General features: G+C 40.0%; 1 protein-coding gene across 3 annotated transcripts in view; it reads right to left on the reverse strand.

The window, feature by feature from the left end:
• Window positions 1-4285: 4285 nt before the first annotated feature.
• The window catches only part of LOC114660340 (G-protein coupled receptor family C group 6 member A-like), a 110245-nt gene continuing 95377 nt past the window's right edge, over window positions 4286-19153 (reverse strand). The window contains exons 4-8 of one of the 3 annotated variants that reach the window (XM_028812976.2): window positions 17541-17984; window positions 16873-17124; window positions 10377-10502; window positions 8220-8334; window positions 4286-5701 (exon numbers count right to left, since the gene is read on the reverse strand). In XM_028812976.2, the coding sequence (XP_028668809.1) occupies window positions 4791-5701; window positions 8220-8334; window positions 10377-10502; window positions 16873-17124; window positions 17541-17984 (1848 nt within the window). In that variant the 3' untranslated portion in view covers window positions 4286-4790. The remainder of the gene's footprint in view (window positions 5702-8219; window positions 8335-10376; window positions 10503-16872; window positions 17125-17540; window positions 17985-19153) is intronic. The other 2 variants (XM_051933855.1, XM_051933854.1) reach the window with 2 other exon arrangements.

A 19153-nucleotide genomic window follows, 5' to 3' on the forward strand; every position in this document is an offset into this window, starting at 1 on the left:
TTATTGCTTAAGTTGGTATGCAAGATAAACTAACTAGCCAATGTTAAAGGTTAAATAGTAATATTCAATCTATCTATCTATCTATCTATCTATCTATCTATCTATCTATCTATCTATCTATCTATCTATCTATCTATCTATCTATCTATCTATCTATCTATGTAGCAGTGGGAGAAAAGACCCAACCAGTGCACTCTGCATGCAGAACTGGCCAAGCTGCTAGCCCAGCTGACATCAAGGGGAGACACACAATAGCATTCAATAATAAAATTAATATAAAACTTTCGAACTTTATTTGTCCCCAGGGGCAAATATGGCTCTCTGTCAGCTTGTCCCTAAGGAGCAGAAGTTGAATGGTGTTGAAAGCGCTAGAGAAATCCAGAAACATAATTGTTACTGCACCAAGTGGGAGAGGGATCAGTATAGCATGTAGATGATGGCATCCTCCACTCCCACCCTCTCCTGGTATGCGAACTGCAGAGGGTCGAGGGTGTGGCGGACCTGTGGCCTCAGGTAGTGAAGCAGCTGCCGCTCCATAGTCTTCATCACATGTGACGTCACGGCGACATACCTGAAGTCATTCAGCTCACCAGGACATGATACCTTTGTGACTGGGGTGATGCAAGATGTTTTCCAAAGCCTCGGGACTCTCCCTTGTTCCAGGTTCAGGTTGAAGATGCTCCCCAGCTCCAACGCAAAGGCCTTCAAAAATAGTAAAAAGTGTCCAGGAAACGAGTCCACATAAAAGAAAGTGGTAGGAGTGATCAGGAAGATAGAGAAAAAGGTAGAAAGATAAAGAAGATAAAGTCCTCCATGGAGCTGCTGGAAAGGCTGCCACTCATGGCCTAACTACTATTACATCAATCTCATCAGAGCCTCTGTCTGCTTTCTCTATAGCTGACTCCAATTGTGCTAAGCCATATTGCAAAGCTGTTTTTGGCTCTCTTTACCATTGAAAATCTCAAACAATTGAGGGATAAAGAAAGTAAAGCAATGCAACCTGGCTAACTGATATTATTGCTTGTAACTCTTGTTTGTCATATGTATTCATTGGGGCACACACTTCAAGGGACTTCTGTTCTTTAAAAGTTGCATCCATCCATCCATCCATTGTCTCCCACTTATCCGAGGTCGGGTCGCGGGGGCAGCAGCTTGAGCAGAGATGCCCAGACTTCCCTCTCCCCGGCCACTTCTTCTAGCTCTTCCAGGAGAATCCCAAGGCGTTCCCAGGCCAGTCGAGAGACATAGTCCCTCCAGCGTGTCCTGGGTCTTCCCCGGGGCCTCCTTCCGGTTAGACGTGCCCGGAACACCTCACCAGGGAGGCGTCCAGGAGGCATCCTGATCAGATGCCCGAGCCACCTCATCTGACTCCTCTCGATGCGGAGGAGCAGTGGCTCTACTTTGAGCCCCTCCCGGATGACTGAGCTTCTCACCCTATCTTTAAGGGAAAGCCCAGACACCCTACGGAGGAAACTCATTTCAGCCGCTTGTATTCGCGATCTCGTTCTTTCAGTCACTACCCATAGCTCATGACCATAGGTGAGGGTAGGAACATAGATCGACTGGTAAATTGAGAGCTTCGCCTTGCGGCTCAGCTCCTTTTTCACCACGACAGACCGATGCAGAGCCCGCATTACTGCAGATGCCGCACCAATCCGCCTGTCGATCTCACGCTCCAAAGTTGCAGTCCTACTGAAATTATAAAACCCTTTCTGCTATTCAAAACACCCCCCACCCCTCCAGCACATACTGAGTCAAGTCAAATCAAGAGTATTTATTGTCATTTGATCCATATACAGTAGTACAGCATACAGTGAAACGAAACAACGTTCCTCCAGGACCATGGTGCAACATAAAACACAGGACAACGAAGAATCCACGGCACATAACATAAAGACACATGATATATAACAAGGTGCATGTGAGTCAAATGAAGAGATTACATAAGGCAAAGAAAGCAGAATGTACTTTAGTTTTACTGTCGATCTTTACTCTGAAAATAACAACTAAAGAAAGTCTAGTGTAACAATATGGCTGCAATAGTAAAGATCCCTAACTCTGTACATTTTCCTTCCTAAGTAGGCAGTAGGAAGAATTTTTGCTAGAGATAGCAGCAAGATCATTATCTGTGACTGTCTTCCATGAATAACCTTTGCAGTGTTTTTCTCAGACACCACTGTAATTTGACAAGTCACGTGTTAGTCAAGCTGACATTCGCTTCATTCTCCCCCTCCCTTCATGAGAGTAGACACAAAACATATGCTGTTGTGGTAGCAAGGATCAGTCTTCACTAACCCATCCCTTCCCTTCCGTTACAAACAAATAAAATTCTTTCACTAGGATAGATTTACCTGATTTACATAAAATGATTTCTCAACTGAAAACCTCCACCTGCGTCCTTGACCCAATACCAACAAGTTTTTTCAAAAAAGTATCGGGCGTGCTAATTGATGATATTCTTGACATAGTAAATTCGTCATTAGATACGGGGGTCTTCCCAGACTGTCTTAAGACTGCTGTAGTTAAACCCCTAGTCAAGAAAAATAATCTTGACCCCTCTTCTCTTGAAAATTGTAGACCCATCTCTAACCTGCCTTTCTTAAGTAACATTCTAGAGAAGGCAGTCATTATGCACTTAAATGACCACACCAATAAACATGCTATTCATGATAAATTTCAGTCAGGTTTTAGAGCAAATCACAGCACAGAAACTGCACTCGTTAAAATAGTAAATGACTTGCGGGTAAATACAGACTGAGGCCACTTATCTGTTCTCATCCTCCTAGATCTGAGTGCCGTATTTGACACCATTGATCATAATATTCTTAGAAATTGCCTTAGTCAATGGGCGGGCCTCTCTGGCAGTGTCTTAAATTGTTTTGAATCCTACCTGGCAGGGAGAAAATTCTTTGTTAGTTGTGGTAATTACAACTGAAAGACACATGATATCCTATATGGTGTTCCACAAGGCTCTATCCTGGGTCCGCTGCTCTTCTCAATCTACATGCTTCCATTAGGTCAGATTATCTCAGGGCACAACGTGAGCTACCACAGCTATGCTGATGACACACAGCTGTACCTATTAATAGCACCTGATGACCCCGATTCTCTTGATTTCCTAACACAATGTCTTACTTGTATTTCTGAATGGATGAATAGTAATTTTCTTAATCTAAAAAAAGAGAAAACTGAAATTTTAGTGATTGGCAATAATGGATACAATGAGGCTATTAGAAATAAACTCGATACATTAGGATTAAAAATCAAGACGGAGGTAAAAAGCTTAGGGGTAACTGTTGACTGTAATCTGAATTTTAAATCGCATATTCATCAGACCACTAGGACAGCATTTTTTCACTTAAGAAACATAGCAAAAGTTAGACCTCTTATATCATTGAAAGATGCTGAGAAATTAGTTCATGCGTTTGTTTTCAGTCGACTAGATTACTGTAACGCACTCCTCTCAGGACTACCCAAAAAAGACATTAATTGTTTGCAACTAGTGCAGAATGCAGCTGCTAGAATCCTAACTAGGAAAAGAAAATCCAAGCACATTTCTCCAGTTTTGATGTCACTGCACTGGTTACCTGTGTCATTCAGGATTGACTTTAAAATTCTGCTTATGGTCTATAAAGCCTTAAATAATCTCGCCCCATCTTATATATCGGAATGTCTGACATCTTATATTCCAAATAGCAACCTCAGATCCTCAAATGAGTGTCTCCTTAGAATTCCAAGAGCAAAACTTAAAAGAAGTGGTGAGGCGGCCTTCTGCTGTTATGCACCTAAAATCTGGAATAGCCTGCCAATAGGAATTCGCCAGGCTAATACAGTGGAGCACTTCAAAAAACTGCTAAAAACACATTATTTTAACATGGCTTTCTTATAACTTCACTTTAATTTAATCCTGATACTCTGTATATCCAATTCATTATAATAACTATTCATGGTGGCTCTAAAATCCGTACTAACCCCTACTCTCTCTACTGTTTCTTTTTCCGGTTTCTTTGTGGTGGCAGCTTGCGCCACCACCATCTACTCAAAGCACCGTGATGTTCCAACATTGATGGATTAAAAGCCAGAAGTCTGCATGACCATCATCATCAAGTCCTTCCGTGAGAACCCTAAATACAAAGAGGACTATTTCATTTATGTTAGGTAGAATGCCCAGAGGGGACTGGGCAGTCTCGTGGCCTGGAACCCTTACAGATTTTATTTTTTTCTCCAGCCGTCTGGAGTTTTTTTTTTTTGTTTTTTCTGTCCTCCCTGGCCATCAGACCTTACTCTTATTGTATGTTAATTAATGTTGTCTTATTTTAATTTCTTACTTTGTCTTTTATTTTTATTTTCTTCATTATGTAAAGCACTTTGAGCTACTTTTTTGTATGAAAATGTGCTTTATAAATAAATGTTGTTGTTGTTGTTCTTTTAGGAGAATTGCCAAATACCTGGGCTACACAGACAACGATGGCTCATTATTTGAATTCTATTTGAAATTTTAATGTATATATTGTACAGAAAAATCTCACTTAAACTGGATGAAACTGGTGGCATAAAAAGATCTAAGAAATGATAAACAGCATCACATTCATTCTTGCCTCCCATTCAGGGTTGGCTTCAGCCTTGTGTAAATGTCCCTCAGAATCGATTCTAACAACCCTGCAACCTTTTATTGCACATTTCAGGGATTAGGGAGAAACCTGAGGGAAACTTCATATGCACAATTTGCAAGCTGTACACCAGCAGTAATTCATTCCAAAACGTTTATGTTATAAATGACTGTTGGTGTTTTATGAGGTGACAGATGACATGGTGGTTGCCGAAGTCGAGATAGTGGATTGTTCGGTCTCCAAATTCATATCGGCCTTATAAGCGACATGGCGACAGTACTCATAAGTGACGTGTCTTATCCACTGCTGGCTGTTTCTTTCTGGCCTGAAAATGATGACAAAGACCTTGGGCAGAGTGATGCAGCCAAGAATACCCCAAGAGGATAATGCAATGGACACCCCAAGTATCACCGTCTGCAGATCTTTGATATCACTCACGATTATGAGAATTGTGCATCCCCAGATAGCAAGGAAGATCAACATACTAAAGGAAATGGATCGGGACTCACTAAACGCAGGAGGAAGAGCATTGCTCTTGATAGCCACCCCCCAAGAACCTAAACAAAGGAGCCCGAGGTAGCCATAAGAAATGTAGTACCAGTACTTATTGTTACAGTCACAGGCCATGTTGGTATATTGCTTTGCTTGGGGCACATAGGTGAAGTGAAGGGGATCCCTCAACATCCATGCTAAGCAAATGGCTACCTCTCCCAGAGTACCCACTGTGATGATTATAATGTAGGAGTGAATCTGAAGCTTGCTTGGTCTTTGTGCTTTGTTGGCAAAGGCAATCAAAATTCTGCAGGACCTGGCAAGAATACTGGAGAGGCAGACCGAGAATCCCATAGCTGAGAGAGGCAGGCCAATCAGACATGTGTTATTTGTTGGCGTCACAGCAAACACGAAGGAACTGGAGAAAGCAATAACAAGACCAGCCAAGTAGCAGTAGAAGATGTTCCCTCCAGCCATTTTCACAATAGGGGTCTTAGCACGTGTCAGAAAAACTGCCAGGGACCCCACACACATAAGAATCCCTAATGGGGACAAGATGTAGATCAAAACTTCATGGACAATGGTGAGAGGCAGGCAGTCTGCAAGAATAAAATGAAACAGGAGATAAGGACATTAGCCAAATGACATAAATGAGGCTCTGCTACTCTAGGCATTAAAGTTGTTCTCACAAATACAGATTTTGTTCTGAAGAATGCTTTTCATTTGTAGCAACATTTATCCTGTTGTGGAATTCACATGGACAGTGGACTTTAATAATCCTAAAGTGGAGTTCTTATCTCTGGCAACCCCTTAACAGCCATGCACTCACTCATAATTTGTGCAGAGGGGATATGAGACATAATTGTGATGAAATAGTTCAGATAAGACAAGTGACTCACTTTAGGGAGAAGTTCACGTGGGTAAAAATGTAACTAAATGTACTTTCACACACCCAAGTGTCCGGAGTGTCACGTGGGTGTTGGTCCACCCATTCCACTTCCTCCCCTACTTAATCAGCCATCATAGAGGAAGATGGTGTTCATTTAGAACTTAGCTTCTGACAACGACAGACCCCAGAAGCTATTCTCAGACTACAAGAGATAAAAAATATGTCACTTTTCTTTTACTTTCTTTAACTAAATCCAACCTGGACATTAAATGGGGTGACCCTTAGAGCCCCATCTCTTCTTTTTCTGTATTTCTGATTTAATTCGCAGTGCACAAACTCCTGACTTTATATGTTGTAAGCAGCAGGCCAGTGTTTGGGCAGCAGGGAGCTTTGAGTTACGGTTAGAACCCTGCAGCATACTGTGGCCAGACTGCTGTTGGATGATGGGAAGAGACAAATCCATTAAGTGAAGCTCTGACCTCTCTAAAAGCCAGAAGTGGCAGGCCCGGTCTTAGGTATTATGGGGCCCTAGGCGAAAGGGGGGTCCAGGGGCCCCCTGAGGGGGGCAGAGCCCCCCTGGAAGCTCTGCGAAATGCGTGAAAATTAGACCAAGGAGACGTTTTCTTGTAGCGTTACGAGGTCATCACCCTGCGTCCCTTTTTCGCCCGGAGTAGTTAGCTGCTACAATTTAGCCAGTTTGAACTGTTAAACATGCGAGGGGAGGGTCGGGCCGGGGGCCTGGCCGCCGTCGATCCGGGGCCCCCCGGACGCCGGGGCCCTAGGCGGTCACCCACTTCGCCTATGCCTAAGGCCGGGCCTGGAAGTGGCTCTACTCTGTTGGACCCTTCAGCAAGACCCTTAACCTGCAATTGCTCCATCTTGGGTATGACATTAATCTGCATCAAGCCTTGAAAACAGGTCATCCAACTTGCAGGGAAAACTCAGGGGTTGGTGGCAGGATTGGCATTCCAGCCATTGTAAAAAAACTCACATTGTTCCTGTGTGGTACTGAGGTGTCACCCATTACATGGCTGCACTCGGATCCCAATCCGGGTGGTTCATCGTGTGGTGGGTGCGGTGAAATGCTGTAATCAATGCGTGCTTCCAACCTCCTGCTCTTCCAGTTCAGTCCTAGAAAGCTGTACTGGCTGCAGGTTTTTGTTCCTACCCAGCTTCTTAGTTAGAAACCAATTATTGTGAATAACAGAATCCATCCATCCATTTTCCAACCCGCTGAATCCAAACACAGGGTCACGGGGGTCTGCTGGAGCCAATCCCAGCCAACACAGGGCACAAGGCAGGAACCAATCCCGGGCAGGGTGCCAACCCACTGCAGATAACAGAATTTATTATTTAATTTATTATTTAATTCTGTATTATAAATTTGTTCTTGTTCCAAAAATATCATTCAAATGGAACAGCTTAGTAATTCCTGTTTATTTTTTCTCTTCAAGTTCTTTGCCAACATTTAATTAGATAGATAGATAGATAGATAGATAGATAGATAGATAGATAGATAGATAGATAGATAGATAGATAGATAGATAGATAGATAGATAGATAGATAGATAGATAGATAGATAGATACTTTATTAATCCCAATGGGAAATTCACATTCTCCAGCAGCAGCATACTGATACAATAAACAATATTAAATTAAAGATTGAAAAAACAGACAATAACTTTGTATAATGTTAAATGCTGCGGTGGGTTGGCACCCTGCCCAGGATTGGTTCCCTGCCTTGTGCCCTGTGTTGGCTGGGATTGGCTCCAGCAGACCCCCGTGACAACTGTGTTCGGATTCAGCGGGTTGGAAAATGGATGGATGGATGGATGGATAATGTTAAATGTTAACGTTTACCCCCCCGGGTGGAATTGAACAATCATTATTAAGGCAGATCATTAGCGTAACTGTTTTCAAAGGAATGGATTTGATGGTTTCCTCAGAATAATGTAGATATATACAATATCTGTAGATAAGATATTAGGACAAATTAGATAACCAAATAAGACTGATGGTCTGAACAGTCACCCCTTGTCTTGAAAATGTTAAACCATCGGATAGTCTGCCAAGTTACATAACTTTTTTGACTTAACAGTTTGTAGAAGACATAAAATTAGAAAAAAATATATAAAAAGTCAGCATCCTCAATTGCATTTGGATTGTTTGGTAATCTGAAATGAAAGTTAAATAAAATAAAGGAGTCCAGACTCTTGCTGGTATTTACCTGTTCCATTGCTGAAAGTCCCTCCTGAGCAGGGCTGACATTGCATACAGCAGTGTCCAATCATTACACTTCTTTCTGAGACTTTACAAGATTGAACACACACAGCTGAACTCGGCTAAAAAAATAAAAGAAATATAACACACAGTCATAAAATACATTAATTCAAGGAACATCATGAATAATTGATGACTACAATTATTAAAAATACATTTGTGAAGTTTTCATTACCCAGTTTTATAAAGATTTACAAAACACCACATCCACCCATCAGTTATCCATGAAACAAAAGAGTATTGAGACAATGTTATATTAAAAATCATAATTTTCAGACAGTCATTTCCCAACCTGCTATATCCTAACACAGGGTCATGGGGGTCTGCTGGAGCCAATCCCAGCCAGCACAGTGAGCAAGGCAGGAACAAACCCCCAGGCAGGGTGCCAGCCCACCGCAGGACACACACACACACACAAGGGACAATTTAGGATTGTCAATGCACCTAACCTGCATGTCTTTAGACTGAGGAAACCCATGCAGACACGGGGAGAACATGCAAACTCCACACAGGGATGACCCGGGAAGCGAACCCGGGGCTCCTTAATATGAGGCAGCAGCGTTACCACTGCGCCGCCCCATAATTTTCATAAAAAATTAAAACAGCCCATTTTAAAGGGCACTTTTAAAAATACTAACATACTGTAACTTAATATTTTTGGTGCGAGGGGGTCAGAATCCTCCCACCTCTTGATGCCACTGTCCATTAAACCGGTCACTCAAAAAAAATGAACTTTTGGGGATGCTCACTTTATGTACCTAATTTAAATTTCTTTAACTTAACATAAGATACAGTCTGTGATTAATTATTGTTCAATTTTCTTAAACATTTTTGAAAGTATTCCCAATAAAGTAGTATCTAATAATTAGAAACAGAAAAATATCTATTAATACAAAATGACCAATACTAGGCATAAAATCACTATCAGTATTACACTATGAAAGGGGGAAAAGAATTAAAATAAGTAAGCCATCTAGCTATTAACATTAACTAAAACACAGTAATTTGTTAAACTTAGATAAATAAGTTATAACTTGGAAAGGAACTGATTTATTGTATAATGGGAATTGCAATGGCACAAGAAGATTGGGGGTTTGCTCTGAATATTCGTGTATATCTGGGACTAAAAGATCAGCTGTAGGGCACCAGAGATTGGGGCTTACGCCATTGAATCCTCCCACTTCCTGATGCCACTGTCCATAGAACAGCCATATAAACATACAGTATATTTTTATATGAGTTAGAGCAGCTACACCCTTCTAGTGTAATTACTTACTTCAAACACCATTTATCAGCAGGTTGATAACATCGGCTCTTTACAATAATAATCTCCAGATAATATTGTTCCATCGATTCAGTCTTATATATGCTTACATACTTGCTTTTCACTTCCATTTCTTTCCAGAGAAGTGACTTTTTCTGTACTCTAATGGTTGACTTATACCAAACACAGCAGCAGAGGACGCTTGGTTCTGTCTGGCATTTGCCTCATTTGAATTTGGGATCTGTGCAGTGATGAGTCAAATAAACGAGGAAAAAATACAAAATATACAAGTGGCAGCAACCACTCTCAACATAAAACTGAAGAAGTAAACTAACTCATAGTTGAAGTTGCTCAGAATGGTCCTCCGTTTTAAAATGGACCAGCTCACAAATTCACAATTGTTTTTCAATGGGAACATTTTAAAATTCAAAAACATCCATACAGTGCTGTTTGTTCATGATATCTGAATGAAAATTGAACTGTTTCAACCAATTTCTTCGAAGAATGAGTGTGCCACATCTCAACAGAATTGGTCCAGTTTGTTACATGCAGACAAATGGTCAGACAGGCATGGGATTTCGCAACAGATCCCAGAACTCCTAAAAAGATGCACTGTATGCAGTATTTCTGAATTTCCTAATGTTTTGGACCTCTGATCTGATGGAGGTGGAAAATACAAAAAATGCACACAATATTGGAAAATAATTTTTACTTACTTATCATTATTTTACTTTTCTTTTAAAATTGCAAGACTATAACTCTGTCTTTAAACATTTTGTGAACCTCTGAAAAAAGACCATCACTGTAAGATTTTCAATTAATTATTGTACAAATACTCACAGATTGCGAGACGTTGTAGCAGTTCATATTTGTGTATGTTTTACCTGCATCAATATTGCATACTTTGAAGTCATATTCATTGTTAATTGCAGTGCTAATTGAGCTTGGCAGCTGTGATGTTTCATTCTGGATAAAACAAACAAATAAATAATCTTCACTTCAAAGAAATGTTACTATATATACTGTACTTTCACATTCTACAATATATAATATGACAAAAATGTTTGTGCTGTTCAGCTGTCTCTGAAGCAATGGCTTGCCTGGCTTATGGAGAAAGCAGACCTTTCTGTGATTTGATCAAACCGGGACACCCCTTCTGTGTATGTGCCAGGGGAGCAAGCATGGGCTGCACAGTACCTCCTCGGGACCACTTGGTGGAAGCCCCCCTGGGTGACTGTGGTGCCTCAGATACCCGCAGTGGAGATGGAGTTCTCTACAGCCCTGTTGAGATCTGGGGTGGCCACCAGGAGGCTCTGCAGAGGTTCCTGGGCCCGTCTGGGCCATAGTTCAGCCACACCTGGAGGTACCATTGGAGGCAGGTGGTCAAGCACCTGAAGCACTTCTCGGTGAACTATAAAAGGGGCCAACAGCCACCACTCCAGGGGCCTGAGTCGGGAGGAGGAGGAGGACAACACTTGCCGGGATGAGTGGTGATGCAAGGAAGAACAGTGTGGTGTTTTGGTGCTTTTGGGACTGTGTTGTGCCTGTGGACACAGGTGAAGAAAAATAAACGTTCACTTGCTTTTATACGTGTCTCCGGTGTCAGTCTGTGTCGGGTCGGCGCCTATATAACGCCTTTGCTACACAGGCTTATGTCTGACATCGAGGAGAGAGAGAGATGTCCCTCCATTAGAAATCTTTGAAGACCGATTATTTCTAACACTTTGTGCTGGACTCAGAGCATTTGGGCTGTAAAGAAACTTACGTCAGAATACTGCTTGTAGATTTCTGTTCTGCATTCAGTACTGACGTCCTTGAACTGTTGTTAGCTAAACTTCTGCAAACTTAACTGAATGCTCGGATCTGTTAATGGATTTATTTTTTTTTTCACAAACAGTATATTTGGATGGGCTCCAACCTTCCAGACTATATCCATAGTAACTCATGTGCCCCTCACTTTATCCTTCACTCTATTCTCTGTACCAGTGACTATAGGTCTACTGACTCTTCAGTAAAAATCATTAAGCTTACCAATGACGCTGCTGTTATTGGACTAATTACTAATAGAAGTGAAACAGCATACAGAAAGGAGGTGACTCATCTTTGTTTTTTTGCGCCACAAATAATCAGATACTCAATGTCACCAAAACAGTGCAAATCTTAACTGAATTTTGCAAGCAGCAGTTACAACCTCTCCCTCTAGAAATTAATGACTCTACAGTCAATATGGCCAAATCCTTCAAATTTTTGGGCACAAACATTTCCAGCTGGGACCTCAACACCACTGCCATCACTATGAAGACTCAGCAGCAGATGTATTTTCTACAACAACTAAAGAAATTAAATATTTTCCACTTCTTCCTAGAACAATTCTACAAAGCCAATAGTAAAAGTGTGATCACTTTATCTATTGTTGTCTGGTTTGGTTCATTAATGGTGCACTCCAAAAATAAGTTACAGCTTGGTTGTGAGGTCTACTGACAAAATAATTGGCTTTGCTCCTCCATCTATTGCAGACCTGTTTGTATCTATTGTTATACACCATATCAGAAGGATCACCATGGACTCATCTCACCCAGATCATCACTTGTTCCTGGTAAATGCTTTAGTGTCCGTTAAAACTAAAACTAACAGACAACTAAACAGTTTTTTTCCCAGAGCCATAGTCCTTGTAAACCAGTAACTTTATCTGTCTTCCTAATTTATTCCTGTGTTCTTTTATATATGAAGGGTGTGTTTGTGTAGACATATTCACATATGTGTGTCAGGTGCACACACACAATGCATGCACGTGCTTTCATTTGCACATCCTCTTTATAATTGCATTATTCTGCAACTGTTTATAGGTTAAGTTTTTTAATTTGCATCATTTATGTAATTTATATGTCATGTGGTTTCCTATTATCATTTGCTTGCTCTCAGAGCCATTCAAGTTGAAGTGTTAAGTTGACTGGCAGTTCTAAACTGATGTCACACGAATGGCCCTGTAATATATCGGCACCCTTTCCAGAGTTCCAGCCTTGTGCCCAACATTGCTGAACATGCTCAGCACCTCAGCAGCCCTGAATTGGATTATGCAGGTTTGAGAACGTTATGCATTGTACAAGGCATTAATAGGTACTCTACTTTAGGAATTACATTTTAGGTTTGCTTTCCTTCTGAAAGCAAATGCGGGAAAAATAAATAGTTGCATTTGTGATCTGAGTTTAGTTAAAAGCCCTCTTATGTGTGTAACATTAAGAAAAGTTGAATACCGAACCAATTACATATATGTGACTCATCTAAACTTGCCTTTAAAATATTCCTAATTGACAAAAATTAAAAACAATGAACAGTAACCTTTATCAAACTAGGGCAGCACTGCCTTTGCATATTACATTTTTTCAAAGTGCTTACATTTCTACTTTAATGGTCTAAACTTTTCGTATGTATATCACATTTTTCAAATGTGCTGAAATATCTAAAATTTACATTTTGGTATGCTAAAGGCAAATCTACTTATTTTTTTGTTTTTTATTTTTAGATAAAATTAAATAATCATTTTTGAATGAAAAGTTTTATTTGTTTTGGTGTAATTATATATTTCTAATCCTATGTTTAACATTCTTCCTTAATGACCTGTGTATGAAACTGACTACAGGACTATAAATGGGGAAATGCTGCCTCTCGGTGGCCAAAAACGCTATCAGCATCGTCTTCAGTCAGTCAGTCAGTCAGTCAGTCAGTCATTATCCAACCCGCTATATCCTAACACAGGGTCACGGGTGTCTGTAGGAGCCAGTCCCAGCCAGCAGAGGGCGCAAGGCAGGAACAAACCCCTGGCAGGGCGCCAGCCCACTGCAGGACACACACACACACACACACACACCCACACACTAGGGACAATTTAGGATTGGCAATGCACCTAACCTGCATGTCTTTGGACTGTGGGAGGAAACCGGATCACCAGAAGGAAACCCACGCAGACATGGGGAGAACATGCAAACTCCACGCAGGGAGGACCACATCATCTTCAGTCTCCCATTAAACACTTGCGGTTTACTATATGTCACATTTATTACATTTTAATTTTTTGCAATTGTTCCTTTATAAATCACAAAACATGTTCATTCATATTTTAAGTATGTTTTTAACAATGATTTTAAGTAAATACATTTTATAGCCTGCACACTTCGCTTTCTTTTTGTTTTGGTTTACCAAGAAGTTGCTGTGCAAGGTCAACTGGAAGTGTGCAGCACATGACATTCCCAGGTCTTGGTTTGTCCAACTTTAAGGACACAGCAAAGAAAGCCTTCATTTGTAAAATGTTTCAGTCTGATTTTTGGCAACTGGTTCGTTTGTTAATTGGCTTTTATGTTATAATTTGGCTCTCGTTAACTGAAATTATTTTGGTTATAGACTCCTCCACTACATTCTTGAATTTATAATTTTTGTTTCACATCCTAGGATTGTTAATCAGCAATTTGACTTCCCAGTGTTGACCTTTGCCGCTTTATAAAACCCCAGTCCTTCTCTTGATTCCATTATTACATAATTAGGTCCACTTCTATTACCCCCAGCGGAGTTAGTACTAGGGATGTAAAATAGATTGATGTACAGTGATCCCCCGCTATATCGCGGTTCAGCTATTGCGCCCCCGCTACATTGCAGATTTATTATTATTATTATTATTATTACTAGGGGGCTCTGCCCCCTGCTTGCTTCACTCACCCACCCCCAGGTTTGGCTTACTGGATAAACAATTTAAAGAGATTGCTATTTTCATGGGAATTGTTACATATGCAATGTTTTCATTTTTACTTTAAAACTTTTGTAAAAACAATATTTGTCCTTTATTTCCTGCCCTGGTGGTTAAATCTCTTTCTCGCGAGACTTCTAATGCTGCTCGCGTTGTGAAGGGAGGGTCTGAATGCACGCTAAAGAGATGCGATCGGTTCAGCTGGTGTCTTGCTGCTGCTGCTTGCCAGCTGTGTGTACTGCTTGTCGCGCTTTGTGTCAATCATTTAAGACATTTGTGTATCTGCTGCTAGTGTTCTGAAGGGGGGGGGGACACTGTGTCACGGGTTTTGTTTCCTAAGTTTCCTAAGTTTTGTAATGACCTGGTCTGCGCAACCCCCTACGCTCCTGCCACTTCATGTCTCTCCCACTCGTGTTGGGGGGGAGCTGAACGCACGCTAAGGAGAAGCGGACGGATCAGCTACTGGCTTTGTGCTGCTTCTGCCAAAATGCCTGTTCTGCTTGTTGCTCTGCACGCCGATCATTTAAAAGCTTGTACAGCAGCTGTCCTTCTGTCTCACTGCCTTGTCTTGCGTGACGTTAAAATGTCTCTCGCTGGATGTCAAATTGTCTTCTGAGAAGATCACACCTCATCTCCCTGGTCTCCCTGCCAAGATTTTTTTTTTTTATAATAGAGAGATGTTACTCATATCCTTAGCCTGACATCCACATATCATATGTGTTTACAAAGTGTATTTTAATAAGTTTACATGTGTTTAAAATGAGGGGGAGGGATATTTTAAGGCTTAAACTATAAAAAAAAACATTTATTTATATGATCTTTCTATATTGCAGATTTTCACCTATCGCTGATGGGTCTGGAATGTAACTTCCGCAATAGGCAGAAATGTAAAGAAATGTATCAATACACCTCTTAAAAATTGAGGTTCAACGTTTACCTTAAGAAATTCTTACATCTCCTGCTGTAATGCCAAATTAAAATTAAATGTACTTCATAAGTATAAGAGGACATCCATCCATCCATTTTCCAACCCGCTGAATCCGAACACAGGGTCACGGGGGTCTGCTCGAGCCAATCCCAGCCAACACAGGGCACAAGGCAGGAACCAATCCCGGGCAGGGTGCCAACCCACCGCAGATAATAATAATAAGAGGACATGTTTTTCAATAAATCTTAATTTTTATATTTTTGACATTTCTTATATTTCCATGCCTATGTAAGCAGCCAGAAACATTTCACTTTCAGTGAAGTATAGCATTTTCATGAAGCTGAACAGGACGATGAGATTTGTTTCCCTACTAAATACAAATTCTCTGGAAACATTTTGGGCTTGAAACAAAGTCGGGTAGCATCAATAAAACAAATGCAATCTTTAAAATCTGTAGAGCTATAATTAAATACACGGACAACACAACCAATTTCACAACTCATAGGAAGAGAAGGCATAGCATAAGCTCAAATTCATCTGCAACATGACAAGAATTAAGTAGGTGTAAAAGTAAAATCTTCATACAAACATTATTGTAAGTATATTATTAATATATATTTTGTTCTATATACAGTACTTTAATCAAATAAACATGTAGCATCCACTTAATCAAAGTGACCTTTCTCTTCGGTCATTGTCAGAGTATTACAGTATGTGCAGACAGTGCTATTAAAGAAGAAAGCAAAAATCAGCATACAGTACTTAATGTGTGCACAGGAGGAAAGTTCACATCTGAGCTATCAGAGTGGCATGACACTGGGCACCAATTCACCTTGTTGTTAGGATCCAAAAACATTCCTAAACAATCTAGCTATCAGAGATTCTGGGTTTGGAAATACAGATTAAAAAAAAAAACTAAATAAGCAAGGAATGGCAAAATAAACAAAAAAGGGAAAGTATCCAAAAATAATTAAAAGCTTCAAATTACAAGCTTAACTGAGAATAGCGGAAAACCACAAAATAAGACTGAATACTGTTATACAAACCCACATCATGCACTTTACTGAAAGAGAATTCTGTAATTCCAAAACTGAAACTGTAAAGAATAAATGCCAAACTCAGTACCTTTATACTCAAGAACTAAATCGTTCAGTAAAATCAAAACACCATGCTAACTCTAACAGGGTAAATCCTAATAGTTGAGTGCTTTATCTCTCCATTCTTGTCTTGGGTTGTTTAGTCCCACACATGGGAATTTGAAGCCTGTACAGTTCACCTCAGGCACAAGACAGGAATCAGTTTTGGACAGAATGCCAATCCATGACTGGTCACTATCACACCCACTCTCACTCAAACAGGGTCAGTTTAGGGTCACCAATATAACTAACACTCATCTCCCTGATGTGTGGGAAGAAAGCCAAAGGCTCCAGGAGCACTGAAAGGACATGCAAACTCCACACACATTGTGCCTGGGTGCTTGCAAATGTGAGGCAAGAGCACTAACTATTGTCCCTACCCTGAACTAAAGTACAAAAAAACATGAATAAAATATTTTTTAGCAGGCAAAATTTCAGTAAAACAAGAAGAAGTAATTGATTGATTAAGTTTTCTAAGGAAATACTGAGAATAGAGTTCAAATACGAAAATAACAAATCAAAGGTTAAACATACCTGTGTTAAATACTGTGAGGTGTTGGTCCACATCTGACACTGTTGCATATTGTTGTAACATGTATTGTTGGCAACTTTATAAAGGATTTGAACCAGAGTGTAAATTTGACCAATCATAACCCCAGACCAATTTAATTGATACTTTCTAGAATCTGAAATGTTGTTCTGGAGTGTCACTGTGACATTAAAGTTGGCAGAACCTCCTATGATGGAAGATGCTTCCGAAGAAGTTGTTATATTTTTCATGACTTCCTAAGGAAAGACAGGATTTGCAGCATTTTCATAATAAATTGATATTTGAAGGATTACAAAATTCTAAACACATATACTGTATCTACTAAAATGCGTTTGTTATTGTAATCAATTTTCTCATTCTCATAGATCACACTCTTTAGATAAGGAGGTCATAAATATTAGAATAATTCTTTAATAATAATAATTCTTTGCATTTATATAGCACTTTTCTCACTACTCAAAGCGCTCAGCAATTGCAGGTTAAGGGTCCTGCTCAAGGGCCCAACAGAGCAGAGTCCCTTTTTGGCATTTACGGGATTCGAACCGGCAACCTTCTGATTGCCAGTGCAGATCCCTAGCTTCAGAGTATAAAAGTATTGAAAATATAAAAATCTGATCAGCCAGGACCAAAAAGAGAAAGTCAAGAGACATACCTTGGAGAAAGAGTACGAAGCATCATCAAGTCGTATCTCATGGTAGAGCAACATCGAGTGATTTAGGATGTTACTGAAGTACGTCAAGTCCTCAAGTGATTCAAGGCAACAGTACACAAATGGTCTTGTAGTGTTTCCTGACACACTTGTAATTAGTCCTTTAAAATCTTTTAAAGTACCAAAGAACAGAGTAGCATTATCTGTATGTCTCAAGATATTTTTTTTTATTTCATTTGTCTTTGCGTTAAAATCAGAGACTACCATCTTCCAGTCATTGCAATAATCTGAGCTGTTTTGATTTTCAAACTCTATGTATTCACTGCATGCATCATAAATTGTTCCCACAAGGGTCCAGTTTTTTACTGCAAAGAATGACCCAACAACTTGACCAAAATTAATTAAGTCTGGAGAAAATGATTGCAATCCATTTCCATTCACCACAATCTGAAAAGAGAGAGAAAAAAGATTTGAGACTAAGCCTTCAGGGTGGTATAAGCTGTTATCTTTCTGTTTTGTGTAGATTCTGCACAGTGTGAAATATCCAGCCATCTTTTTTTCTAACTCTCTTATTTGGTTAAAGGGTCACATAGGGCTTAAGACCACTGCAGCAGCATTTGGTATCAAAGAGAAATTAACCCTGTATGGAATCCTGAAACTTCTAATCGACTGATGCACACACTCATATTAATACACAACAGCAAGCATTTCAGTCACTCATCAATCTAACTTCCACTGAGAAGCAAATCAGGGTTCCTATAGAAAACCTACAATGACAGAGCAACCATGTGGAAACTCCATGCAGTGAGCAGGTTTGAGATGAAAACCCAGGGGTCCTGAAGATGCGAATTGTGTAAAGTAATTGCTCACATACTTTCAAAAGCAAAATGATCTTCTTGGTGGATTAGTAGAGCATTTTAAATTACTTAGTGTAACCTCCTCACAAACTGGCACTGCCCAGAACCTACACCAATATGGTACCACATTATTCAGATTTGTAAGTAATAGGAGCTTTGCTGAAAAGGATAGACAGGTTAACAATACAGAAGAGACTACACAAAAACCAAATAATAGGCACTTCTGTGCTTTTCTAGGCAAGTCATGGGACACCTTCTGACTGAGAAGCCACTCACCAGTATAAGACACATTGACCACAATGTCTCTCCCATCTTTTCTTTGAATTCTGCAACCCTGAGACCTCATATTTCTTAAAAAGGCCGTGGCCTCTTTTTTTTTTATTGTGGCCCAAGGTCCTTACTTAGTTACCATCTTAAAATGAGAGAAAACACTTCCAGCTTTTCTAAGGTTTCCCACACCGTTTTTTAATCCAAAAAAAAAAAGTTTCGGCTGTGCTTGTATTCTGTAACTCATTTTAAACATCTTTAGGCCTCAGTACAATGTTCTATATCCTTGTTATCTATGTGGTTATCTACATTTTGTGGTAGCCTAATTAATCTTGAAATCTGATAAGACAGAAAGAATAGGATCATAATGTCATTGTGCTCCACAAAAATGGGCAGTCATGCCCCTTGGCAAATAGGAGTAATTAAACAAGAACATCAAATTATTTGACATAATGCTTCAGACAGGTAGGTAGAAATAAATTATAATTACAC

The sequence above is a fragment of the Erpetoichthys calabaricus genome, chromosome 11, assembly GCF_900747795.2.
Source record: "Erpetoichthys calabaricus chromosome 11, fErpCal1.3, whole genome shotgun sequence".
NCBI classification, from domain to species: Eukaryota; Metazoa; Chordata; class Cladistia; order Polypteriformes; family Polypteridae; genus Erpetoichthys; species Erpetoichthys calabaricus.